Consider the following 23,099-nt stretch of genomic DNA (forward strand, 5'->3'; position numbering starts at 1 on the left):
AGGGTGCAAAGTGGGAAGTGATGCTGGGGCCTAGCAGGAGAGGAGCCCTGATGGTTTCCTGCGGGATATCTACCAGACGCACGCACGCATGCACGTGCAGGGATGTGCCAAGCCTGTTGTGTATCCCTGCACCTGTGCTGTGTGTGTGTGTGTGTGTGTGCGCGCACAAGGGTTTTGCAGGCTCTGGGTCAATCTGCTCCTACGTGCCTAGCCCTTTACAAAAGTTAGATTTCATTCATTCACTCATTCATTCCACAGCTGGGATGCCTACCACCTACCAGGCCCTGGGCTGGGTTGGAGGATGCTGGAGACAAGTGCTTGCCCCCAGACAACTCAAAGGCTGGTGGGTGAGGTCAGACACCACCTCTGATGCTTGTGCAGCGGCTAAGTTAGAGGCAACACCCTTCTCAGATTGTGCGGCAGTACCAGTCCTCTCTGGAGGGGCCCCGGAGAGAGGAGCAATCAAGCGGAGAGACGGGGACACTTCGGCTGTCGCCCCTACCTAGAGGGCCCTGTGCCCAAGAGTCAGCGGGGAAACCCCTCTCGCGAGCCCTCGGCGAGGCAGTTCCCCCCACGGCCCCCCGGGGGCGCTGCGGGAGAGGGGGGTGGGCCCTGGAGCCGCGGCTCTCGGGCGCCCACGGCGCGCACTCTCGCGGCACTCACTCAACCGGAGGTTTTCCGGCCAGCTGTGTGCTGCCGCTCCCGGAGCTCCAGGCACTCCCCCTGTGCGCCCGCGGTCCCGCTCCGGCCCCGGGGCTCCAGACGCCGCCACCCCACGGTGACATGGGCGTCCCCCTGGTCCCGGAGGCCGGCGGCCCGCGCTGGGGGCCTGTGCTCCTTGCTCTCTTCCTGGCTGCCTCCCGAGGTAAGGTCGGCAGGAGTCCTGCCCGGGTGCTGGGGAAGCGCACTGGCACAACACGGCGGGGGAGGGGGTCGCAGGGGGAGGGGGGCGCTCCCCTCCGCCTGCCCTGTCTCCTACTTGCTGGGACCGATTGGCAGGGGCCAGCAGCTCTCTGCCAAGTGCCCTGGCTGGGCGGTGGCCCATCTGCATGTTCTGACAGCTGCCCCAGCTGCTGCCTGCCCGACCCTTCCCTGCCCAGAGAGCCCCGTGCAGGAGCAGCTGCTGCAGTACAGGAGAGGTGGACATGGTGGGGACAGCCCAGAATTTTCTAGTGGATGCCACGGGCTTTTGACACCTGGGGCATCTCCCTGCCCCTCCCACCTCAGGGCTCCAGGATCTCACTGGGCGCGGGGGGTGTGGTACGCTCTGTGTCCTGTTCCGTGGTGACACTCCTGGTTGAACCTTGGGGGGCACTGCTCCACTCCCAGATGTGGGCGCCCACCTGGTCCTTATCCTGAGGGTCTGGTTCCTGGCATCCTAGCAAGGCTGCAGCTCGGGGACGGGTGTGGGGTCCCGGGGAGCATGTGGGCCACTTTCCCTGCTCAGCCATGAGCGCCATCTGGGTCCCAGGATAACTTATGGCATCTTTCTGGTCTCGGTTTCCTCAGCCCATGCTCAGAAGCCCTATGCCAAGGAGGCACCACTTTCTTCTTCCAAAGTCCATACTGTCACAACTCCAAGTGGAATCCTGGCCAGGACACAGGGGCTCCCAGTGCAGGGCAGGGAGTGGGGAAGGGCAGAGGCTGGGGTACCCCCAGACTGGCCCCTGGTTCTTGCGTGCCCAGCCCTGGAGCAGCTGGATTTCAAGGGAAGAGGAGGCCAGCAGGCAGCCTGTGAACTACACTTCGTGGGGAGGGCCCAGGGAAAGCTTGAGTCATGCAGGGAGGCAGGGAAGCAGGAGGAAGGTGGGGCGCTTGGCACAAGGATCCAGTGGGTGGGTCAGAAGATGAAAGAAGGGGGAGCAGGGGGTAGGAGCAAGAGAAGGGAGTTGAGAGAACCTGGAATATGCCTCAGAAGCAAACTGGGTGCCTGCAGGCAGTGTGTTATCTCAGCGCTCGGGGTCTGGCCTCTGATAAGGAGGACGGAGCCCACACCCACACACAGAGCTGCCTAGCCCTGGCCTGGATTCTCCCAGGATGGGGGAGGCAGTCTCGGCACCAAGGCCATGCTTCGTGACAGGACATGAGTTCCAGAAAGGTCAGGGGATGGTGGCAGGCAGAAAGGCCAGCACGCCCCCACCACAGAGCACCTGCCCTTCCCCCTTCTCCCCAAGTGACCCCGAGAGGCCCTTCTGCTCTCTTACCCCTTCCCCTGCCATCCCCTGGCCAGGCGGCCCTCTGTTCAGCAGCCCTGAGTTGGGAAACAGAGCCCTGGAGAACTAAGGTGCAGGGAACCACCTTGCAGAGTAGCTGGCTGCAGAGAGCCTCGGAGCCGCGCTCCGTAGCGTCGACATAGCCCGAAGCCTTCTTCCCTAGAGGTCTTGGCCACTCTGACAGATAGGCACTCTGAAGGGCCAGCTCTTCCTGGGCCCAGCTCTTCCTGGGCCCAGCTCAGGGACATGGTTAGGGCTCGAAGCAGCTTGCCACTGAAGGGGGTCAAAGCACTCTCTTAGCTTTGAACTCCTCTGAGACTCAGTATTCTTAACTGTGATATGGGCATGCTGGCGAACATCACACTACCCAGGACAGTGTGTAACAAGGGGCTAACAGACGGGAAGTCTGCTCGCAGGCACGGTCAGGAGGGTCTGTGAGTTGGAAAGACTTACTCGCCGGCCTGCTGAGGTGCTGGGTTGCCTTGGGTGGGATTTACGTCCGAGAAGGTGAGATGGAGGTGGCTGGTGTAGGCCTATCTTTTCTAAGCTCCTGAGGCTGGGTCAGCACCAAGGAGAATGGTGGTGGTGAGTCGGCACTCAGGAGGCCAGTAACAGTTGAAGATGCCCCTTTCCTGGGCCCGACTCAGGCTGAGATGGGGGGGGGGGAAGCACCTACAGGGCCAGGCCTAGCAGACCCCAAGGGTGGCAGAGACTCTTCTTCCCCTATAAGCACTCCTAGGACCTGGGGAAGTTCTTGTCCTCACCATGGCCTTATAGGTTGACCCAGGAGGCCCGGACTCTGGGACTAGTGCAAGGAGGTGCACTGAGGCTAGGGAGGGGAGACCCCATCTTCCCTTTCATGGTAAACAGGACTGCAGGGCCTTGTTGAGTAACCCAGTGGCGCAAGCCTCTGATGCAGCAAAGGTCAGCTCTTAGGAAATCCACTATCTTCTGTGCAGAGCCCCCGGGGTGGCCCTTGAGGGCAGCGCACGGGCGTGACGGGGCATCTACCCAGTGCCAGGGATGCCCAGCAATACCAGGGAGTCCCTTGCCCAGCTGGGCTGGTTGTTCCTGTCCCCCACCCTGTTCCATGCAGGGCAAAGTTTCCCTGCCCGGGCCTGACCGTCCTGGGAGTGGTGGCTCAGGTGGGAGGGACAGCGGTGGGAAGCTGAAAGAGGCCACCTTCCTATAAGCATACACATACGGATCTTAGGCTGCAGCCTCGGAGAGGAAGAAGGAAGGAAGGAAGGGCTCCCCGGTGTCTGTCCGGCCTATTGGCACTGAGGCCTTCAACCAGCACTGAGCTTGAGGCCCCCCGTTTTAGGCCAGCTACTCATCCAGAAGCAGCGTGCCTTCACCTGGGCAGGGTGAGCCTGGGATGGGCAGCGCAGCTTTCTGAGGGACCCCTGGGGCCCTTGGCAGCAGCACTGGCAGGCCCAAGGCCTTCCTGATGGCACCCTCTATGGGAAGGGTGACGCAAGGGACCTGGGGTTGTGAGCCTTGCATGCTTCCCCATACAGTCCTGTCCCTTAGCAGTCTGGTCTGGGGGTCGGCAAGGTAGACGTAGGTTCATACCCCAAGATGGCCATTTATGGCCATGGCTTTGGGCAAGTTACTCAGCTTCTCTGAGCAAGTTCCTTCATCTCTACAAGGGGGACGATGATGGCCCCTCCCTCAGGGGGCAGCGGGGAAGAGCCCGTACAACCTCAGCACCCCGCCTGGCACCTGGACGATGATGTGGAGCGTTAAGCTGCTTCTTGGCTTTCTGTGGCCACGTGCCACCGGCCCTCCGTCTAAGTTCCTTGCTGCCTGCAGAGCCGGTGGAGAGCCCGGGGTGTGGGAAGGCACGGACTGATTTCCTTAGGACTGGACTCGAAGAACCCAGAGGTCTGGCCACCTGTCGGTACCTGTTGGCACTTAAAGTGTGACATGTCCACGGAGGTGCCTGTAGATTGTCTCCAAGTTCCCCAGAGATGGGGGACTTTGCAACTTCAAGGCAAGCCCGGCTCGGGGTTTGCTGGTGGAACTGGGATCTTTCTTGCACCGCATCTTTACGTTTCGCCTAGTTGCTCTGGCTGCGCGTTCCCAGAGAGAAAGGCCGTGGCTGTTACGCGCATCCATCGTTCAGCCATGAGCCCACTGTGCAGACCCGTCCTTTCATGTTCTACATAGGATGCTATTTCCTGCGGGGACCTGCGGTTGAATCGGGGATGGTGAACAGCAGAGGCTATTCACTCCCTGCGGGACCTTGAACGCACATTCTCTCTGAGCCACGGGCAGCCTGGGGGACATGGCCTCCGGCCCGCGGACCGCCCCTTCTGAAGGGCAGCTCCAGCGTAGCGTTCCTGAGCTTCAGCATTCTGCTCATGACCTTTGGGATTTCTGCAGACGCATCTGCCTATCATATGTACTTATTTTTTTCCTCAAATGGACTCATTCTTTTACTTAAGTAAATAGATTTTATAAGGAAACTTTCTATCACTGCCACCGATGGAAAGCCAGTATCATTGCTATAAATAGAACAAAATCATACAAGTACACAATAAGAAAGCCAAATAAGGGTATTAAATTCTAGCTGGAAACTATAGCCTGGGGAAGGCTCTGAGCCTGAAACCTGCTGTCCCTTGTTAAATAAAAGGGCGGGGAGGGGGAGGGGAATAAGCTTCTATGTGATTCGATGGCATTTAGTGCCATAAAACTAAAAGTAGAACTGTCTGTGTTATAGTCACCATTGGCTCCTCCCCCCGTCACTGCAGAAGCCAACCCACCACTGTGAAGAGCGATAGCTGGTGGCAGGGGACAGGTCAGCTCTCCCAGAGGAAAAGAAAGAGAGCAGTAGTCCCCATCCTAAGAGGTCAGGGCAGGCTCAGAGGGCCTCTCTGAGCTTCTTCCAGCCCCCAATTCTCCCAGCCCCTGTTGCCTTCCTCAAATAAATACAGTGTCTAAGTAAATACAGTAGCTTCAGCAGGCTCCTCTCTTACGTTGGGGCCAACTAGCTATCTCAGTGATGATGGGGTGGGGGGGAGAGGGAGAGAGAGCGGACAGCAAACTGAGCCCTCATTGGCCAGGCCAGCTGTCCGTCTGCAGGAAGGACATGGGCCCTCCAGTGTGTCCCAGGCTACCTCTACTGTGTCGGCGACTACGGGCTGCCTGCACCGAGGGCAAGGCACAGACTAGAACCTGGACCTGGGGGAAGTCTTCACAGCCCAGAGCCTTGAGGGAAGCCGGCTAGAGCTGGTGTTCTGGGCTGCACACAGTCCCCTTCAGGGAGGGCCTGGGCGAGTCTGGGAGGGAGGCATCCAGAGAAGTATCCACTGGTGGGGCGTCTGGCCAGCTGCCCAGGCCCTCTCCAGGGAGGCGTGCTGGCCGGCAGCCTCCAGCGCCGGCTGCGTGGATGCTTTCCCAAGGTGCTGGAAGTGCTGCTTCCTCCAATAGAGCCTGGCTTCCCCTTCCCAGACTCCCTGGTCTGATGTGAATGGACACTTCCTGCGGGGGCAGGTATCAATAAACACATCTGAGATGCCCTTTGTCCTTGCTGGCCACAGACCCCAGGGGCAGACCTGCCGGCTCCGCCCCTCGCACTGGGGGCACTTCCTGGAACTTAGCACTGGCAGACTCGGTCCTGATTGGTCCTTGACTCTGTTTCCCTCTGTGCTCTGCAGCTTGATAAAGACAGAACTGAGCCTTTCCCTACACCCTCCACAGACTGCCCTGGGGCACAGGACCCGGCAGGGAGCTGGAGACCAGTGCCATGTCTGTCTGGCGCTCCTTCCGAGGGTGAGGTCCTGGCCTCTCGCATCTAACATCGGGCCAGCGACAGCAGATCCGGGACTGTTTGACTGTTTACTTACAACCCCTAGCAGCAGCTGGACAGAGTTCAGCTGTTGGTGGGGCCTCCCAGGCCCGACTAATCAAGCTGGGGCCCCACCTCCAAAGGCTGGGGCGTTGCCTTGGCAACCGTGGGCTAAACTCATGCCCCATCAGGGAAAATACACAAGCCTCTCCACACCCACACACACACCCATCCCGTGCACACCCACAGGGTTTCACGAGGTGCCTGCTGGGTGGAAAGAGGTGAGGTCATGAAAACAAGCATCCCGAGACGGAGCCAGACAAGAGCCCCTCTCCCCGGTACTGGAACAGAAGCTTCTCCAAGGGGCCGAGCCCACCTTTGGCCGGGGGTCCCACAGGAGCAGGACTAAATTCTGAATGGCCATCCCTTAGAGAACTCTGCACCCCCTTGGCCTCTCTGCCCTGGGCCTGGCTCATGGTAGGACCTCGGTAAATATTTGTGGAATGAAGGACTGGTGTTTTTGGTTTAGGCCTGAGGCAGAGCAAGGATGATTGCCTGGAAGTTGGGGTCAGTTCCCGCTCCACACTGGTGGAGGCTGAGGTGTCAGCCCCACCTGCTTCAGGAGCCGGGGGGCTCTCCTTCCTGCAGTGCTGGTGTGTCCAAGGTATGGGTTTCAGCTCGGCCACATAGGGTTGGGTGGTCTTGGGGAAGTTGCTTGACTTCTGGGTCTGTTCTCTTATCTTTTTTTTTTTTAAATAGATTTTATTTATTTATGTGACAGAGACAGCCAGCGAGAGAGGGAACACAAGCAGGGGGAGTGGGAGAGGAAGAAGCAGGCTCCTAGCGGAGGAGCCTGATGTGGGGCTTGATCCCGGAACGCCAGGATCATGCCCTGAGCCGAAGGCAGACGCTTAACGACTGCGCCACCCAGGCACCCCTGTTCTCTCATCTTTAAAATGGGGATGATAATACCTACACCAGGGGTATGAAGTGAGAGGAGTATAAAGTGCTAAGCAAGTCCTGACACGTAAGAGGTGGCCCATTTCTTGCCCCCTTCCTCTGCGTAGGGAAATACAGCCCTGTCCTCCTGCCCCAGGCCCTCAGAGTTGGAAAGGCCTAGGAACATGGGGAGTCTCTTGAGATGAAGAGAGGGAGACACAGGGAAGGATGGGACCTGCCCAAGGGCACACAGCAAGGACGTGGCTACGCGGGGCCTGGGGCCCAGGGATCTGTCCGACCAAGGTTTTAATCCTGAGACCTGGAATTTTCCAGGTTCCTAGCAGTCTTCCTCCAGGGGCTTCTGCCTTTTTACCGGTGACGGGGCGGGCCCCAAGAGGAGCACAATGACTGGACCCCCTGGGCACAGGCTCAGGCCCAGGCCCAGGGCCATTTTCCTGTCCCACATGTTCTCGGCCACCCTGGAGCCAAGGGCTTTCCTCCCCACCCACTCCCCAGTCTCTGACAATGACCCAGGTGTCCAAAAGGATCTGTTCCTGACAATAAGCAACATCCTCCTGCTGAATAATTATAAATCCAGCTGTGCTAGATGTATCCCCGATAACACACGTGCATGCGCAGTTGTGGATGGCATGGGGGGCGTGTGTTATTTTCCCCAACTCTGTGCCTTTGAGCAATCTTCCAAGGACAGGCTGTCCTGGGCTTTGACCTGGCTTGAGTCTTAGACACAACAAAGGGGATGTTCCCTCCCCCCCTCCCCTGAACCCCCTGCTAGGACAAGATCCTGTGAACCCTTGGTCCACTGCCATCTGGCCCTTTTGCTGAAATCGAACACTGTCCCCCATCCCCCAAACCTGAATCCCACTGCAAGCTTCTCCTTTTTCTAAAAAGGGAAGAGGTCCTCTGGGGTGTGTAGGGTGTTGGGGATTGAGCAATGTTCCCTCCCCATGCCCCCCACCCCCTGCTCTCAGCCCCAATTCTGTATCCCACTGTTGGTTTTCAAGGAAATTGCCTCTAGGGCTGAAAATCTCTCCCCAGTGCTGTCCAGGCCATTCTGTGCTCACTGACACCATTGCTTGGACCCTGAGGGCTGGGGCCTGAGGCCCTGCTGGCAGCCCCAGGGCTGGTGTCCCACTGGAGGCCCTGCTGCTTGCGCCCACCCTGGTCCGCCCCAGCCACAGGCTGGCCCCAGCTTGGCTACATCTCGGCCCCACCCCGTCTACACCTCTGTCCACTCCGCAGCCCCCAGCCCAACCCAGCTTAGCTCTGTGCTCCACTTCCTGCTTCTGCCTCCACCCCTGCTCCGCCTGTCCCCCCACAGCTACCTCAGACATCGCCCCGGGCCTCTACTGCGCCAGCTCTGCCCCCAGCCCCCAAGGCGTGTGCGATCGGGGCACATGCTGCTGGGTCTGGATCTGGCTCCCAGCCTTGGGTTCTCTGGGGTGGATGTGGGTGGGGAACAGGGAAGACGGGCGCTGGTTGGGTGAGGTGCTGGTAGGACCTGCCACTAGCTGGGGCCTGCTGGGGAAAGGGGGAGCGCCTCCGTCTGCTCTCTGGGTGGGGTTTTGTTCTTCCTGGGAGGGCCTGTGAGGGTCCTTTCCCTGGCGACTCCCCCTCCGTTTACTGGCACATGTAGTTCTGTGGCCACGGCCGCTGCCACACAGGCCTGTGAGGGGAGCCGAAGTCACTTACTGTGATCTTCAGTGAATTATTTAGTGTCTCTGTGCCTCACGTTTTCTCCTCAGTGAGACAGGAATAAAACAACAGCGACCTTATAGCGTCGTTAGACATGCCCCTAAAGGAGTTAGCACAGCACAGGACATAAGCTCTTCCTTCTAGCTCTAACTAGATCTGGCTTGATCTGAAACCCCGCGCTCCAGCTTCCGAGTCCATACCCTCCCTCTGGGGCACTTTAGGAAAATCACTTTCCCCTTCTGGGACTCTACATTTCTGCCTGAAAAGGAGACCAGCATCTTGCCAGGAAGTTGTGAAATCTCTGCTCACCTTGGCAAAGATTTTCCACAGATCTGGGGCTCCCAGACATGGTTCCCTCTCACATGTGGGTACAGTGAATGGAGGGATCTGGTGTGTGTGTGTGTGTGTGTGTGTGTGTGTTCTTTACTTTCTAGGGGCCTAAAACACCACCTTGCAGACATATTCTTTGGGGCCATGACTTTGCTAACCCCCCCACACTAGGCTTTAAATATGCAGGCACTCCAAGATCGGATCCCCAGGTGCTGTCAGTCATTCACACCTTAGTGGGAAAGAGTTTGAAGCTGGCTTCTCCATTCTTTTCTGCAGAACTACTTTCACTCCTAGGAAATGTTTCTGGACTTGCCCAAACGAATGAGCGAGCTGTCTAGCTTCCAGCAGCAAGCACCAACTACTCGCAGAGTAGCTCCAGAGCATTTCATGGAGATTATTTGCAATCCTTGCCTCACCTCTGGCAGGCGGATGTTTTCATTTCTGTTTGACAGTGAGGAGTCCGAGGCTCAGAGTCGAACTGACTCCGAGCTGTTGGACTCCAATGCAGGCTGGTCTGGTTCCGAAGCTACACCAGGCTGCCTTCCTCCCGACTGGGTCCCAGGCTCTAAAGGCAGGGAAGGGGGTGCCTGCAGGAGGAAGTGGCGTTATCTCGATTTGCTCAGTGGCAAGGGAAGAGACGTGCTGGCTCAGATTCTGTGCCCATTTCCAAACTCTCCTTCCCTGCTTACGACAGCCTCTGAAACGCCAATGAAAATTCAAATATCGCCAACGTATAATAACCATAGCTATCTTCCCTACGTCTGTAGAGGGCATGAGAACTCACATCTCGTGTTCTCAGCTTTCCCTCGCTCTGTCCTCTCACAACCATGCATCATAGGGAATATTTTCTCTCATTGCACATGTGAGGAAGGCGGGGGGCTCCCACAGCTAGATAGGAGCCGGGACTCCAGCCCCAGCATTCTGCTCTTAAGGGCCAGTGCTTGTGGGGGTCAACATGGTTGAGGGCTGGCGCGTTGGGGTAGGTAAAGACGACCAGGGGATGGCTTCGTTTGCTTACTGAAAACAAAATGAACTAGGAAATATTTCTAAGAAGACTCGGTGGCAGCGGGTGCATGGATGAGGTGAACTTTGGCCCCAAGACACTGGGTTTTCCTGCTTCCTCACCCCCTGGCCCCATCTACTTGCTGAAGTCCTATCTGTCCGTCAACCCCAAAGACACTTGCTCCTTCGAGAGGTCTCCTGACCATCCCCAGGACGGCTATGTCTTCCCTCCTCCAAGTGCCCTTAAGGCTGGCACCAGTTCTCCCTTTAGCCTGTGGGGTTACTTTGTCTACCCAGCTGGGCCAGAGCGCCCAAGGGGGACCCATGTGCTCAGCATCCAGGTGGCATGTAGCACCTGGCACAGGCCTTGAACACAGGTGCTCCATCAGTGCTCACTGATGAGGTGGGAAGGCATGGCCAGCCCAAGGAGTGGAAGGGCCCAAGGTGCTCATGGCCCCTGAAGGGCGGTCAAGGGCAAAGGGCTGCTGTTCCCAAATAGTCTTTGTGCGCCTCATCCCGCTGCTCACCGGACGGCACAGGGCGTGGAGGCTGGAAGTGCCAGGGGCCAGTGGTGGGCAGAGAGCCCCAGTGCCTGCCGCAGCGGTGTGGGGAGACAGACACACTGGCTGGGCCTGGTCCGCCGCCTGCCAGAGTCTCTCCTACACCTCGTCCAGCTTCCTGGGAGTCAGGGGAGTCCCTCCCCCGGAGAAGCTCCTCCTCCCACGCGGCCCGGGGTGGAGGCAGGTTCAGGAGCTAACGAAGAAGCTGAGGCCTGGGGAGGTCAGCTGAGTAGACTGGGGCCTGTGGCCGGGGAACCCACAGCTTTGGAGCCCCAGGTCAAGGTTCTTCTCACTCTGGGGGAACTGGGAGTCGTTCCGGCTCAGGCAGGTGACCGTCTCTTGTCTCTCTGAACAGGTCTGGTGGCAGCCTTCAAGGTCGCCACGCCGTATTCCCTGTATGTGTGTTCTGAGGGGCAGAACGTCACCCTCACCTGCAGGATCCTGGGCCCCATGGCCAAAGGGCACGACGTGACCTACTACAAGACCTGGTACCGCAGCTCGCGGGGCGAAGTGCAGGTGTGCACGGAGCGCCGGCCCATCCGCAACCTCACGTTCCAGGACCTCCACCTGCACCACAGCGGCCACCAGGCCAACACCAGCCAGGACCTGGCCCAGCGCTCCGGGCTGGAATCGGTGTCCGACCACCACGGCAACTTCTCCATCACCATGCGCCACCTGACCGCCCTGGACAGCGGCCTCTACTGCTGCCTGGTGGTGGAGATCAGGCACCACCACTCGGAGCAGAGGGTCCACGGTGCCATGGAGCTGCAGGTGCAGACAGGTGAGGGCCTTCTCTACGGGACAGCCTTGGGCTGCCGTCGCTGTGGGGATGGCGCACGCGCCCGTCTGGAAGCAGGGCAGAGAGGACGGTGTGACTCTGGGGCTTGGTGCTGTGTATTGTGTGGTGTGACCGTGCATGATTCTGTGTTGGGAAGGTGTGTGGTCCCAGGTGGGTGACACGGACACTCCAGGGACATGTGTGGTGAGATGGGGTGGCCACGGGGTGTAGGGCTGCGTATAAATCACTCTGGTCAGTGGGTGTGGTGGAGAGGGGGGTGTACGGGGTTCTGTGTAGTAAGAGAGAGGGTACAAACCTAGGCCGGCAGGTACTGCTCATGACAATATGGCGGCCATGGTATGTGACCTGGGTGTGAGCCGGTGCACGCTTGTGGGGGAAGATGTATGTGTGTGTGTGTGTGTGTGTGTGTGTGTGTGTGTGTGTGTGTCCAGGTGAGAGTGTGAGGGGTAACAGGCTGGGCAGACGTGTGGGTGCTGGCAGGTATCCACACCCCTGGGGTGAGGTGTGGCAGTGAGCCAGGCACGCCCAGCCATGCGGTGAGAAATGCGTCTGTGTCTACGCGTGTGCCGGCTGCGACAAGCCTCCCTGGCCTCAGGCCCACCTAACGACCCTTCTCTTTGCTCCCACAGATGAAGCGGCATCAGGCCGGTGCATCGCGTACCCACCTTCACCCAGGGAGAGCGAAAGTAAGGCACCGCCCTTTTGGCCCTTCTGGGTTCTCTGTTCTCCTCTGCCCCCATCTTGGACCAAGGCCCCTCTCTGAACTCTGACCTCATCACCCTGAGCCCATCGAACCCCCATTCTTCCTCCTCTGCTATTGCCCCTCCCTTTCGCTTCCCCCTTCCCTGGAGCCATTGGGCTGCAGTCCCCAGCCCTCCAAGGCTCGAAGTCCAGGGAAGCTGGATTGGGGGGGGGGGTGCCCTGGCAGTGGTCTCTGACCAAGTGCCCCCAGGACAGGCGCTGAGCGCCACAGGCTATTTTCCGTGGACGCTGCTCTTGCCCACCAGCCCTCCGCCTCATGGGAAGATTGGCGGACTGTGGGGGGTTCTCTTGGCTTGGACCCACCCGCTTAAAACTTCCTTGTAGCGTGCATGGGGGAGAGAGACTCAGTGAGGGGAAGAGAACTGCGTTTCCTAGAGTTCTTCCTGGGTGCAAGGCACCGTGCTAAGGGTTTGCAAGTACTGGCATCTCCATGCATTCTGTTAAGAACCCCCTGAAGTACACAGCACCGTCTTCACTTCCTACACACGGACGCAGAAGCCCAGAGACGTAACATAACTGCCCAAATTCACACAGCTGGGTTGTGCTCAGTTCGCCTTCTTCCCATCCTGAGGAATGCATAGGGTGGTGGGTGGGTGGCAGTCAGCCCCCTGGTGTTTGCCGCGAGAGGCATCCTGCGGAGGAAGGGGGGCACTGCTCTGAGGGGTGTCTGGGTACTCAGAGGCCAGGGCAGAATGCCCAGTAAAGGGGAGATGGCTCAGGGGTGCCCCATTCTTTGGAGAGGAGAGGGTCTTGGCTTCCAGAGCCTTCTATCCATCAGTATTTACTGGGCCTCTAGTATGGACCAGCCCCTGCCCAGGCCCTGGAGATACAAGAGGGCAGACCTTCCCCCCTGCCCTCCCAGAGCACGAGCACAAAGACTGAAGGCAGGAACGGGAACAGCTAAAACTACAGCCCCAGCCAAAGCCCCGCTCAGAGGTCACGGTGACTTTCTACTCCAACTACTCTGTTTTGAACCAACAAACAGCTTAGCCAGGAATAAAATTAGAACACACATTTCAGTCTGAGCCAGACCCACATGGAACTAAGGAACTCTTTGGTTCGAGCCCCTGCTCCTAACACCACAAACCCGACATGTCGCCTCTGCACCAGGCCACTGCTGTCCTCACTTCCTCCAGCGGCAGCTCCCCGGTGAGCGTGGACGGCCCTGTGTGCAAGCCTCCAGGACGGGGGGAGCCTCACCTGGCGGGGCCCATGAGTGTTCACTTCCCCATTGCTCCTTCCACTCTGAGCAACCCTCCAGGAGCTCCCAGAGCTCCCTTAGAGACTGTCACCTCTGCCACTGCCCACATGTCACTCGTGGGGAAACCAAGGTGCAGACAGGTGCAGGGATTGCTCCCAGTCTCTCAGCCAGATCGCCTGATTCTCAGCCACAAACCCTGCCTGGGTGCCGAGCTGCCCTCCCCTCTGACAACACCGATTTTCTGAAAATTAGTTGTATGACTTGAAGTCCTGGGGACAGAGACGAGAGGTGCCAGTGGAGACAACAAAGAAACCAGGTACAAAATAGTGAGGGAGCAGAGATTTAGTTCATGTTTCCTGATCTAGACTCTAGAGCAGTAGTTGCTGGAATTAAGCAGAAGTCACCTGGGAAAGCCTAGGAGTCTGGCTGGTAAGAACCCGAGGCTGAGGCAGAACTTTGAACTTGACCGTCAAGAGTGGGTCAGACTTCCCTCGCTGGGCACCTCTGCTCTCAGGTTTTTGACATTTGCCTTCCTCTCCAATTTACAAGGACACGCAGCCTCACTCTGGTCCCTGCTACCCTGAGCTACTGTCCACAGTGACCTGGTTCCCCAAGGGCCAAAGGGATGTGTTTACTTCTATCCTAGCTGTTGAGGGCAGGACGATGACTTAGGTGACCTCTGGAGTCCCTTTCCAGTCCCTTTCCAGACTTGGTTCTGGAGGTCTGGAGACTACAGCTGTGGTGGGGTCTTATCACTAAGGTGGTCATGGTGTCCAATGAAAAGAAACGCAGCTATGCTTTTGGGTGGGGTGTGGGGGTTTGGGCCAGCATTTCCATTCTCTAGGTATCATGGGTCCACTGAGAAGTGGGAGCATGCGTGTGTCTTCCCCACTAAGGGAGACAATCAGTGTTACCCAAGAGGCTGAATCAGGGATCAAAAACTCCAATGCCCCCAAAGCCAGGGACCTGGGGAGGAAGACAGTAGGGAGGGGTGGAGACTGTGGTGAGCAGCCAGCTGCCAGCCTGTAAGTGCAGCTCCAACTGCTATATGTTTGGAGGGGGGCTCGGGGCTGCCAGAGCTACTCCATTTCCTAGCAAAGTCAGAAGTCCAGATCTTATAGAAACTTTCGATTTTAAAATGTTGGCCCCCCTCCCAAAATTACATACAGTGTGCAGGCATGACAGTATGGCAAGTAGATGGCCACAGACAGTGGACACACATCTGTTTTTCTAATGGTTTAGAAACATTTGCCTGGTGACCCCTGTGCTTAGTGGGCCTCAGGGCAGGCTGCTGGGTCCTGTCCTCAGTGCTGCTGACCTTTGGAAAGACCCCAGTCCCTGCTCGCTCTAAGACAGGTGCCTCACAGCCAGCCTTGGTACCTGGCCGGCTAACGATACTTCCAGCGAAGTGGTTCAGAGCTTTTCTGTTCTACCTGCAGCCCCGTCTCCTAATGGTCTCTTTGGGAATTAAGAGGGTGGCCAGCCTGGGAAATCATCTGAAAGCCCAAGTCAGTCTGAGGTTTGGGGAGGCAGGAGGAGGGGAGAGAGGCTGAGGAAGTTGGTCCCCAAGGAGCCCCCAGTTGCTGAGGGGCTGTGGTTTTTTTCACTGAGCCCAGGGAAGGGAGCTGGGCAGCCTATGTCTGGCAAAGCAACCTCCTTATCCCCCTACAGGATGTTTGGTTTGCTTTCACCCAGCCCCTTCCTGGGGGAACCAGGCAGCCCAACTGAACTAAGGCTGAGCGGGTTAGGGTGTGGGGGAGCGCCCATCCCAGCCTGCTGTGTAAAGGCCTGGCAGCTGTCTCTGCCAGTGCCTGGTCACCTTCCCCATGAGCCTGGCTCTGGATGGCTGCCAAGCAAGACCCCCCACCCCCTCCTCCCGAGGTGCTGGCTAGCTTGCAGGAAGGGGCGAGGAGCTGTGGCCAGGCTGGGTTCTGCAGAAGAGCCCACAGCTTCTAGGGTGGGTGGGCCCACAGACTGTCCCCAAACTCCTGACTCCGTATCCCGGCCTCAACTCTCAGCCCAGGTTGTAAGGAAACCAAGTACTGACCCCCTAGAGGGGCTGCAGAGGGGGATCTCTGCCTGAGGACAGGAGTCAGGCTGTGAGGGGGACAGGGAGCCACAGTGAGTGAGCACCTAACCTCACTGACTGTGGCTTAGTAGCAGTCCAGAACCCTGCTCTGATGACCAGAATAGAGCACTTTGCAACCCCCTTCTCAGTGCCCACAAGAAGGTCCTATGATGGGGAGTTAGAAATCCTCAAACGTCTGAATTACAGAATGTGTCTGCTTTCACTATTCCACGTCAAAATGCAGCTCTGCTGAGATCTGCAGGGAACCTGCTTTAATGTGGACTCGAACTTGCTTTGTAATTAGCACAGCAACGGTTCCTGTACCAGTGGGTAGGTCTACAGTGCTGTGAACAGTTTGTTCTCTTCCGTGGTATGAACAAACCCCCCGGAAAGCCCATTTACACCATCAAGTTGTTTAGCAATACTGAGATAAAAACAGCCTTGACTCCCGAATACATAGCGCAAAGGCAACACGGAGACCACAGCCCATCCACCTTCCCCAAGCTCCCCGGGGGCCACGGGGATGCAGGGCCAAGGTATCCCAGCCCGGATTTTGTATTTTGGGAAAGGCTGAAATCGGGAAGGAAACGCATTTACGCTGGTTGTGGTTCTGAGGGCACGTCTGTTCCCAGCTAAAGTCCTGGCGTCAGCAGATGGGCTAAAACAAATCAAGCCTGTCATGCCGTTGGTGGCATGGTAAAGCGGCACAGCCTTTGCGGAGGGCAATTAGCAGCCTGAAGAAAACGCACATACTCTTTGGCTCAGCACTTTCACGGCTGGGAGTTTACATACAGAGGTAGCTGCCCGAGCGAGCGAAGATGTGCACACGAGGAGTTCGCCGCTACGCTCTTAGTTACGTGCGAAAATGGAAGCAATCTGCATGTCTACCAATGGGGGACTGTTTCAATAAATGTCGGGGTGAGCCCCACGACAAAGCCCTAGGCAGAACGAGCTAGCTCTGTGTGACGCACAGAGCTGTCCAAGCCACGCTAAGTAGGAGAAGCGATCGTCGTGAAAAGCACCTGTATGCCGCATACACAGGGAGCGCATCTGGGCCGCATGCGAGAAAAGTGTGGACAGCTATGATCTCTTTGCAGGGGCCCCGGGTGGAGGAGGAGAAGCAGGAGGAGGAAACTTGTGACTATATTTTAACATATATATATATATTTGGAATGTAGAAAGTTTAAAATTTTTAAATGCCGGATACGGATTCACATTTTTCTGGTTCTCACCCACGACTCCCCCCGTGACTTGTATGTGTGAGATCACTTCCAGAAGCTGTGTCCACAGCTAACGGGTCTCTCGGGATGAGTGGGGCCTTGGTTCATTTTGATGTTTTTTCTTTCTTATTGTGGTACAACATCTATAACATAAAACTTGCCATTTCGACCACTGTGAAGTGTGGCATTAACTTTGCTCCCCGTGTGATGCAACCACCCAAACGTTTCTCACCACCTGGGTTCCTTTTGACCTTGAGCTTCAGGGCACAGGGTCCGTGAAGGACCTGTTTTCCCTTTCCAGGGAACACCCTGTGGCCCCAGGGCAGCTGAGCGGTCCCTAGCGGGCTGGGATGAAGGCCCTGCTCTCTCGTCCGCAGAGCTACCTGTGCTGTAAGCGCCCGGCTCATTTCTGCACGCCCTGGACCCACCGGCACAGGAGGCAGGGGGCTTGCTTTGAAAGGGGCTCCCTGGGCCTTCTGTGCCTCTGCAGGTCACTGAGGGTCTGACTCTGGGGCCTGGGTAAAGCTGGGTCCCTCGGCTGCCTGGACCTTCCCTCTCTGGGCTTCGGTTGCCCCTCAGGCGCAGGAAGGGAACGGAGTCTCACCGCGGCCGTCTCTCTGCCCTTCCAGGTATCACGGCTGCCGCTCTGGCGACGGGCGCCTGCATCGTAGGCATCCTGTGCCTTCCCCTCATCCTGCTCCTGGTCTACAAGCAAAGGCAGGTGGCCTCCAACCGCCGTGAGTATCCCCGCCTGCCTGGGGTGGGTGAGGGTGCGAGTGATCTGCCCCAGCCCCCAGCTCAGCCTCTGTGGTTAGCAAAGGCAAGAGGCAGGCACATTTCCTCTCTGTTCCGGAGATGGGAGCCGCTGTAGTCCCTGCAAGGAGCTGGGCTCAATGGTGGAGAGAGGAGGGGACCCAGGTATGCCATTTGGGGGGTCTGAGTGCCTACCAGCCCCAAGTGGTCCTGGCCTGGCACCCAGTAAATATCTGTTGACTAAATGAATGATTGCACGGAGTCGTCCAAGTTGGTGTATAAAAATGCTGCCCCTTGGAGATCTTTGCGGACCTGCTTTAATGTAGGGGTAGGCTTGTTTTGTAACCAGCATCGTCATTGTCAGGACAAAAATGACCTTTGGATTATGAGAACTGGAAGGGATCTTGGAGATAACTTAGTTCAGTTCTTTCAGCATATAGCTGAGAAGCCAAGATTATTAGGGGGTTAAATCATTAACCGAACATTATATAAGTTAGTAAGTGGCGGAGCGGACACTCATGCTTTTCCCAGGGAATACAACCCCCCCGTATCATCAGAATGCTCACGGCACGAGCATCCTGGCCACCGACCCCAGTCTGGGAAGGTTGCCGTGCTGGGTCCCGTGCCAAGTTGGTTATATACCTTCTTTCACTGAATCCTCATAACGATGGGACCACTTGGTCCTACAATTGTGCCTCCTTTACAACTGAGCAAACTGAGGCACAGAGAGGTTCAGCAACTCGCCGATGGAACCTCACAGTGAGTCAGCGGCGGAGCCAGGCTTCAAGTCACGGCCACAAACACCATTTCACCCTCCTCTGTGGTACAGAGCCTCTTGCCCTTCCTCTGACCCCACCCCTGAGCCTGGGCTAGCCCGAGTCCTCCAGGAGCAGGAGGGTGGGGAGTCCTCTGCCCTGGCCCTTGCGTCACCTCCCCTGCCTCTTCTCCTCCGGCCAGCTGCAGAAGGTAGTAGAGAGAGGGCTGTTCTGCTGCCAGGTGGCTTTTGGCTCACACCTGATTTCCTCTGGCTGGACTGTCACACCTGGACAGCCCTCTCTCCTGGGGGCCCAGCCTGGAGCCCCCACAGTGGCTCACTCAGGGGCTGTGGTCACCTTTCCCTTACTCTCAGGACATCCACACTCCTTTGGCAAAACCCACCATAGCCTACCTCCAGAAATACCCGAGGTTTGGGGTGGGGTGTGGGGCAGGCAGGTCAAGGGCTTGGAGCAGAAAGAGGAACCCAGGGGCTCCAGCAGGGAGAGTTGTCAGCATGGAGCTGCCGTGAGCTCGTGCTCATGTGTGCAGTGTTTTCACGGAGGTGAGGAAGAGACGAGGAGGGAGACACACTCAGCTCCCGGTAAAGAGGTACTTCCCAGTAAAGAGCTCCCAGTGCTACACACACCCTCTGAAACGAAATGGACCCCGATTCTGTGATGTGCAGCTGCATACAGCTCCTTATCCCCAAATTAAATATATGCAGCCACAAAAAGTTGCCAATAACTTATCTTCTAATAAAAGTATTTTTGAGGCCAGTCTGCCCACCCCCTCAAAAGAAAAAAAAAAGAAGAAGAAGAAGAAAAATGAGTGGTAGGGTCAGAGTCTTTGAGACAGACCCAAGAGATGTTGGGAGAGAAAGCAGGTGTGAAATGGAGAGGGAGGGGGGATTTGGGTCATTTCTTCATCTAGCCTTGCGAGAGGGGCTGCTGCCAGAATTATGGGAGCAGAAGTCACTGGAAAATGCCAGGAGTTCGGCCGCAGGACAGAGGCTGAGCGCCTGGGTGGGGAGGGAGGGGACAGGGAGCGTGTGTCAGGTGCTGCGGGCAGGGCAGGACGCTGGCTCAGAGAGCATGCTCCGGGGGTGAGCCACCCTCGGGGAGGAAGAGGGAGAAAGGGTTGGGAGCACCGAGGCAGGCAGCCTCCTGCAGAGGCTGATGGGTGCGGAAACCAATCTAGTTTTAGATGGAGATTGGGTTCCCCAGCTCTGAAGTGGGGCCAGCCATCCCCCCGCAAGGGGTGGAGAGGATGAGCCCAGGGAATGCTGGGCACCTGCACGAAGCCTGAGGCGCAGAGCCACCCGCTAAACGGTCGCCATGATTCCTCCCGAGAGCAGAGATTTTAGGAACCTTTGTGCAACTTCCCATGTGTTCCGTGTGTGCCCCTCCCGCCCACGTTTCCCCACAGTGATCGTGGTAAAGCTCTTGCAAATGAGACGCGTATGGGGAGCTGCAAGGAAGAGGGAAGTAGCGCCACTGCATCTGGTTGGTGGCCAGTTTGGGGGTGGGGAATCCCAGGAGGGGGGCAGTGTGGCAGCAGTTTGGAGGAGGAGCGGAAAGTGGTGGAATGGCTGAGAAGTAATGGGGTCTCAGGCCCCTAAGGTTCCTCTAAGAGATGTCACTGGTAAAGCCACCCTCTAGGCAATGCGGAGGGTGGGCCAGAGAGGACCAGGAACCCTCCAGTTAGGAACTGAGCTCGCGGCCCTCCCACTCAGTAAATCCTGGCGACAGACCAGAATGTGGCAAATGTCCAAACAGGAAACAGTCAGGCCTTTGGTTGATGCTTAAATCCGGAAGGTCTCACAACACCTAATCGAGCCATAGGAGAAAGCATTGGCTGCCTTTGGCCTCCTGGTGACAAATGCCATCCTTCATACACGTGAATGCGGCTCGAGTTTCATTTATCACTGGTGAAAACACCAGGCTCACTGAGGCCTTGCCTGCAGGATACATGTTACCGTGCGGGCCTCCTGGGTCAACAGAAGGGGAATCCAGGGCTGAGCGTGGCCCAGCCTGGACTTGCTCTCCTTCCCTGAAGGGCGTCTGCCAGTGGGGGCAGGGATGTGGTCCAGGGAAGCCTCTCCTTTGTGACCAGCTTCTCTGTCTGTATGTCCCCAGGTGCCCAGGAGCTGGTGCGGATGGACAGGTAAGGCCCATGGAGATCTTCCCGAGAAAAATTCCTGCCGCTGCCGCTGCCCCAGCCCCAACTCCATGCTTGGCAGGCTCTCTCTCTCTCCTTGCCTCTCCCCGGGCCTGTGGCTGTCAGGCAGTGTCTACACTCAGCCCGTAGCTGGACTTAATGCAGAAGAGAGAGGGGTCACTCTTCTCCTGGACTGACTCCCCTTCACCAGAGTCTTTTCCCCTCTGCCCCTGCTGATAACTTGTCCTGGGACAGGGCTCAGAACACAGACGGCCTCCCAGGTCCTCCCTGGGCCCTGGGTCACCTGCCAGGAAGGAGAGCCGTGCAGGAGGCTCCCTGTACAGCCCCCAGGGCACAACTGCTTAGAAAAGCATCTGCCAGCTGCCACCGAAGCCTACACATCTGTGCTCTCCCTGTACCCCCTCGCCCAGTGGGCTGAGCTCTGACACTGCTGGGATGAGCCTGGCACCTTCCTTCAGGCCTCCATGTCAGCTGGCCAGGGTGGGGCGGGGGGAGGAGGAAGCAGCTGAGCTGGGGACAGACACTGAAACATGCAAAGGAGGACGGCACACCCGGAGTCGCGGTCCCTCCCTGCAGAGCACTCCCAGGAGAAAGCAGTCAGGCCACCGCAGGCCACCAGGGGCTCCGCGTGGGGCAGCGGGCTGGGCATGCGGTGGCCAGGGAAGTGTTTGTTGGCGCGCTCGGGGCAGGAAACAGACGTGGTGCCCGGCATGGAGGGTGGTCTCAGGAATGCGCCCCGCTCAGGAACTTGGCCTGGTTACCTTTACCAGCAGACCCAGAGCTCCTCTGGGTGTTGGAAGGGGATGCGTTTCTAGCCTGGTCAAAGGAGGTCCTGCCAGTGATCCTGCCAGGATCTGAGTTGGTGGCAGTTGGCTGCGGGGGAGGGGAGGGGTCTCTTTCGAGGCGGTCCCGCTCCTAAGCAGGAAGAGGGAGAGAACTGCCCCCTGCAGCTTACTACAAGCTGTGGCCACAGTCGATCCTGATGCCATCAGCTCCACCGACCGGAGAGAAACCTGTCGCAGATTCCTGAATCTGGTGTCCTCAAAGCGTCTCTGACCGCAGGCTTCCCGGCTGCGCCCAGGGCGGAGGCCAAATAATAGCATGCAGCCCTGAGCTCAGGGGAGACGGGAGAGTGCAGGCCACGGCCTTTTCTCTCTGACCCCACTCCTCCCTTCCTGCGGGAAGAGGGTGCTGAGGCCTGGGCTGTGCAGGCAAGGGAGGGGAGGGAAGCAGAGGAGTGGGGCAGGCAGGAGGACAGAGGCCCAAACCCAGGCAGCAAAACCCACTGAATCAGCTCTCCTCTTCTAGCAACAACATGCAAGGAATCGAAAACCCCGGCTTTGAGGTCTCCCCGTCTTCCCAGGGCATGCCGGAGGCCAAACCCAGGTCTCCGCTGTCCTACATGGCCCAGCGGCAGCCTTCAGAGTCCGGGCGGCACCTGCTGTCCGAGCCCTGCACTCCTCTGTCTCCACCAGGCCCTGGGGATGTCTTCTTTCCAACCCTCGGTGAGTACTTCCCAACAACCCTCAACCTTGGGGCACCATAGCGTGCAAGGTCATGACCTCGCATAGCCTGCAAGGTCATGACCTCCTCGTGGCCTGCAGGGCACCAGCCTCACTCCCCTTCTGAGGCCTTAGAGCCTCCCGGTGTGGGCTCAGGGGATGAAGGACCGAGGAGCGCCACCCCATCCATTCTACTTCTTTGTTTTGCAGACCCTGTGCCTGACTCCCCGAACTCTGAGGCCATCTAGACCGGCTGGGGGCAGCGGCAACTGTGGCTGGGCCTGGGGCAGGTGCATCTGAGGCAGAGCTGGCCCTCTGAGTGGTCCCTTAGCCTTGGCCCTGGTTTCCTCCCTCCTGCTCTGAGCCCAGACTCTGTGAGATACCTCTGATGGCCAGGCCCTCAACTCCTCTGGGTGCTACATGGCAGAAGGGAAAAGGGTCCGCCCAGCCCCTGTCTCAAGGATGGTGGGGTGCTGGGATCCCACCCCAGAGACCTGAACTTCACCAGCTACAAATGCCAAATGGCCTACGTCCTAGAAGCTCAAGAGTTTCCAGCCTATGGCAGCTTTTCTCCCTGGGATGTGAGCTTTGTGACTGGACAGCCCGGATGGGACAAGATGGGCACTGGACAGAACTCCTCTCCCCCCGCCCCCACCCAGTGCCATCCTCCCAGGTGCGAGACACAGGACCAGCTGTGGCAGACTCCTCCTCGCTGCCGGAGAGCCAGTGCTGGTCTCGCCTGGGGCCGCTCATCTGTCAGACTCCCGCCTGTAGCCTTGGCGCTCTGGGGCTGGGCCTGCCTGCCTGCCCCCGGGGCCGCAGGAGCCTTTCCCAGCGATCCGCTGCCAGCAACCTCTCCCAGTAGCTGTCCTCTGGTTAAGCAAATCTGGGCTGCCACTGCCTGCCCTCTGGTCCCCAGAGTTCACTGGCCAGGGTCCCCGAAACAGGAAGTACACCCTGAGGCACAGTGGCCACTGTGGGCCAACTGGCATCTTGGGCAATGGGGGCCAGGCCAGAGGTTGCATTGCCCGCTGCAGGACCGGGGGTGGGCGGGGGGGAGAGCAGGTGGAGCCTGCTGGGAAGGTGAGTGGAGAGGTTCCACCTCCTGCCCCCTCCCCCCTCTACTGTGCAGTGCGCTCAGTGCAGAAGGCGACCGCATACTGTACTGCCCCAACTGTGACCCTCCCTCCAGTGGAAAGAGGGGTGCTATTAAAAACTCCACGGGCAACACGTGCAAACCCTGTGAGTGGACTGCAGGAGCTGGGGTTTAATCCCTGCTCTGGGAGCCCCCCAGCTCCTCCTCCCCCCCC

At 58.2% G+C, this 23,099-nt stretch overlaps 1 protein-coding gene across 1 annotated transcript; it reads left to right on the plus strand.

Moving 5' to 3' along the window:
* Positions 1 to 628: 628 nt before the first annotated feature.
* On the plus strand, positions 629 to 23,017 carry VSIR (V-set immunoregulatory receptor). Its single transcript, XM_040624113.1, has 7 exons — positions 629 to 865; positions 10,906 to 11,331; positions 11,979 to 12,035; positions 17,230 to 17,337; positions 20,245 to 20,272; positions 21,596 to 21,792; positions 22,000 to 23,017. Exons 1-7 carry the CDS (start codon positions 784 to 786, stop codon positions 22,035 to 22,037), a joined length of 936 nt encoding a protein of 311 aa, XP_040480047.1. The 5' UTR covers positions 629 to 783; the 3' UTR covers positions 22,038 to 23,017.
* Positions 23,018 to 23,099: the final 82 nt, after the last annotated feature.

The sequence above is a fragment of the Ursus maritimus genome, unplaced genomic scaffold (assembly GCF_017311325.1).
Source record: "Ursus maritimus isolate PB19 unplaced genomic scaffold, ASM1731132v1 scaffold_7, whole genome shotgun sequence".
NCBI classification, from domain to species: Eukaryota; Metazoa; Chordata; class Mammalia; order Carnivora; family Ursidae; genus Ursus; species Ursus maritimus.

Excerpts from the sequence above, each read along its gene's own strand:
- VSIR (XM_040624113.1), top strand. The coding sequence starts at position 784 with ATGGGCGTCCCCCTGGTCCCGGAGGCCGGCGGCCCGCGCTGGGGGCCT. Across the intron at positions 12,036-17,229 it reads TTCACCCAGGGAGAGCGAAA|GTATCACGGCTGCCGCTCTG; the intron begins GTAAGGCACCGC and ends CTGCCCTTCCAG. Across the intron at positions 21,793-21,999 it reads TGTCTTCTTTCCAACCCTCG|ACCCTGTGCCTGACTCCCCG; the intron begins GTGAGTACTTCC and ends TTTGTTTTGCAG.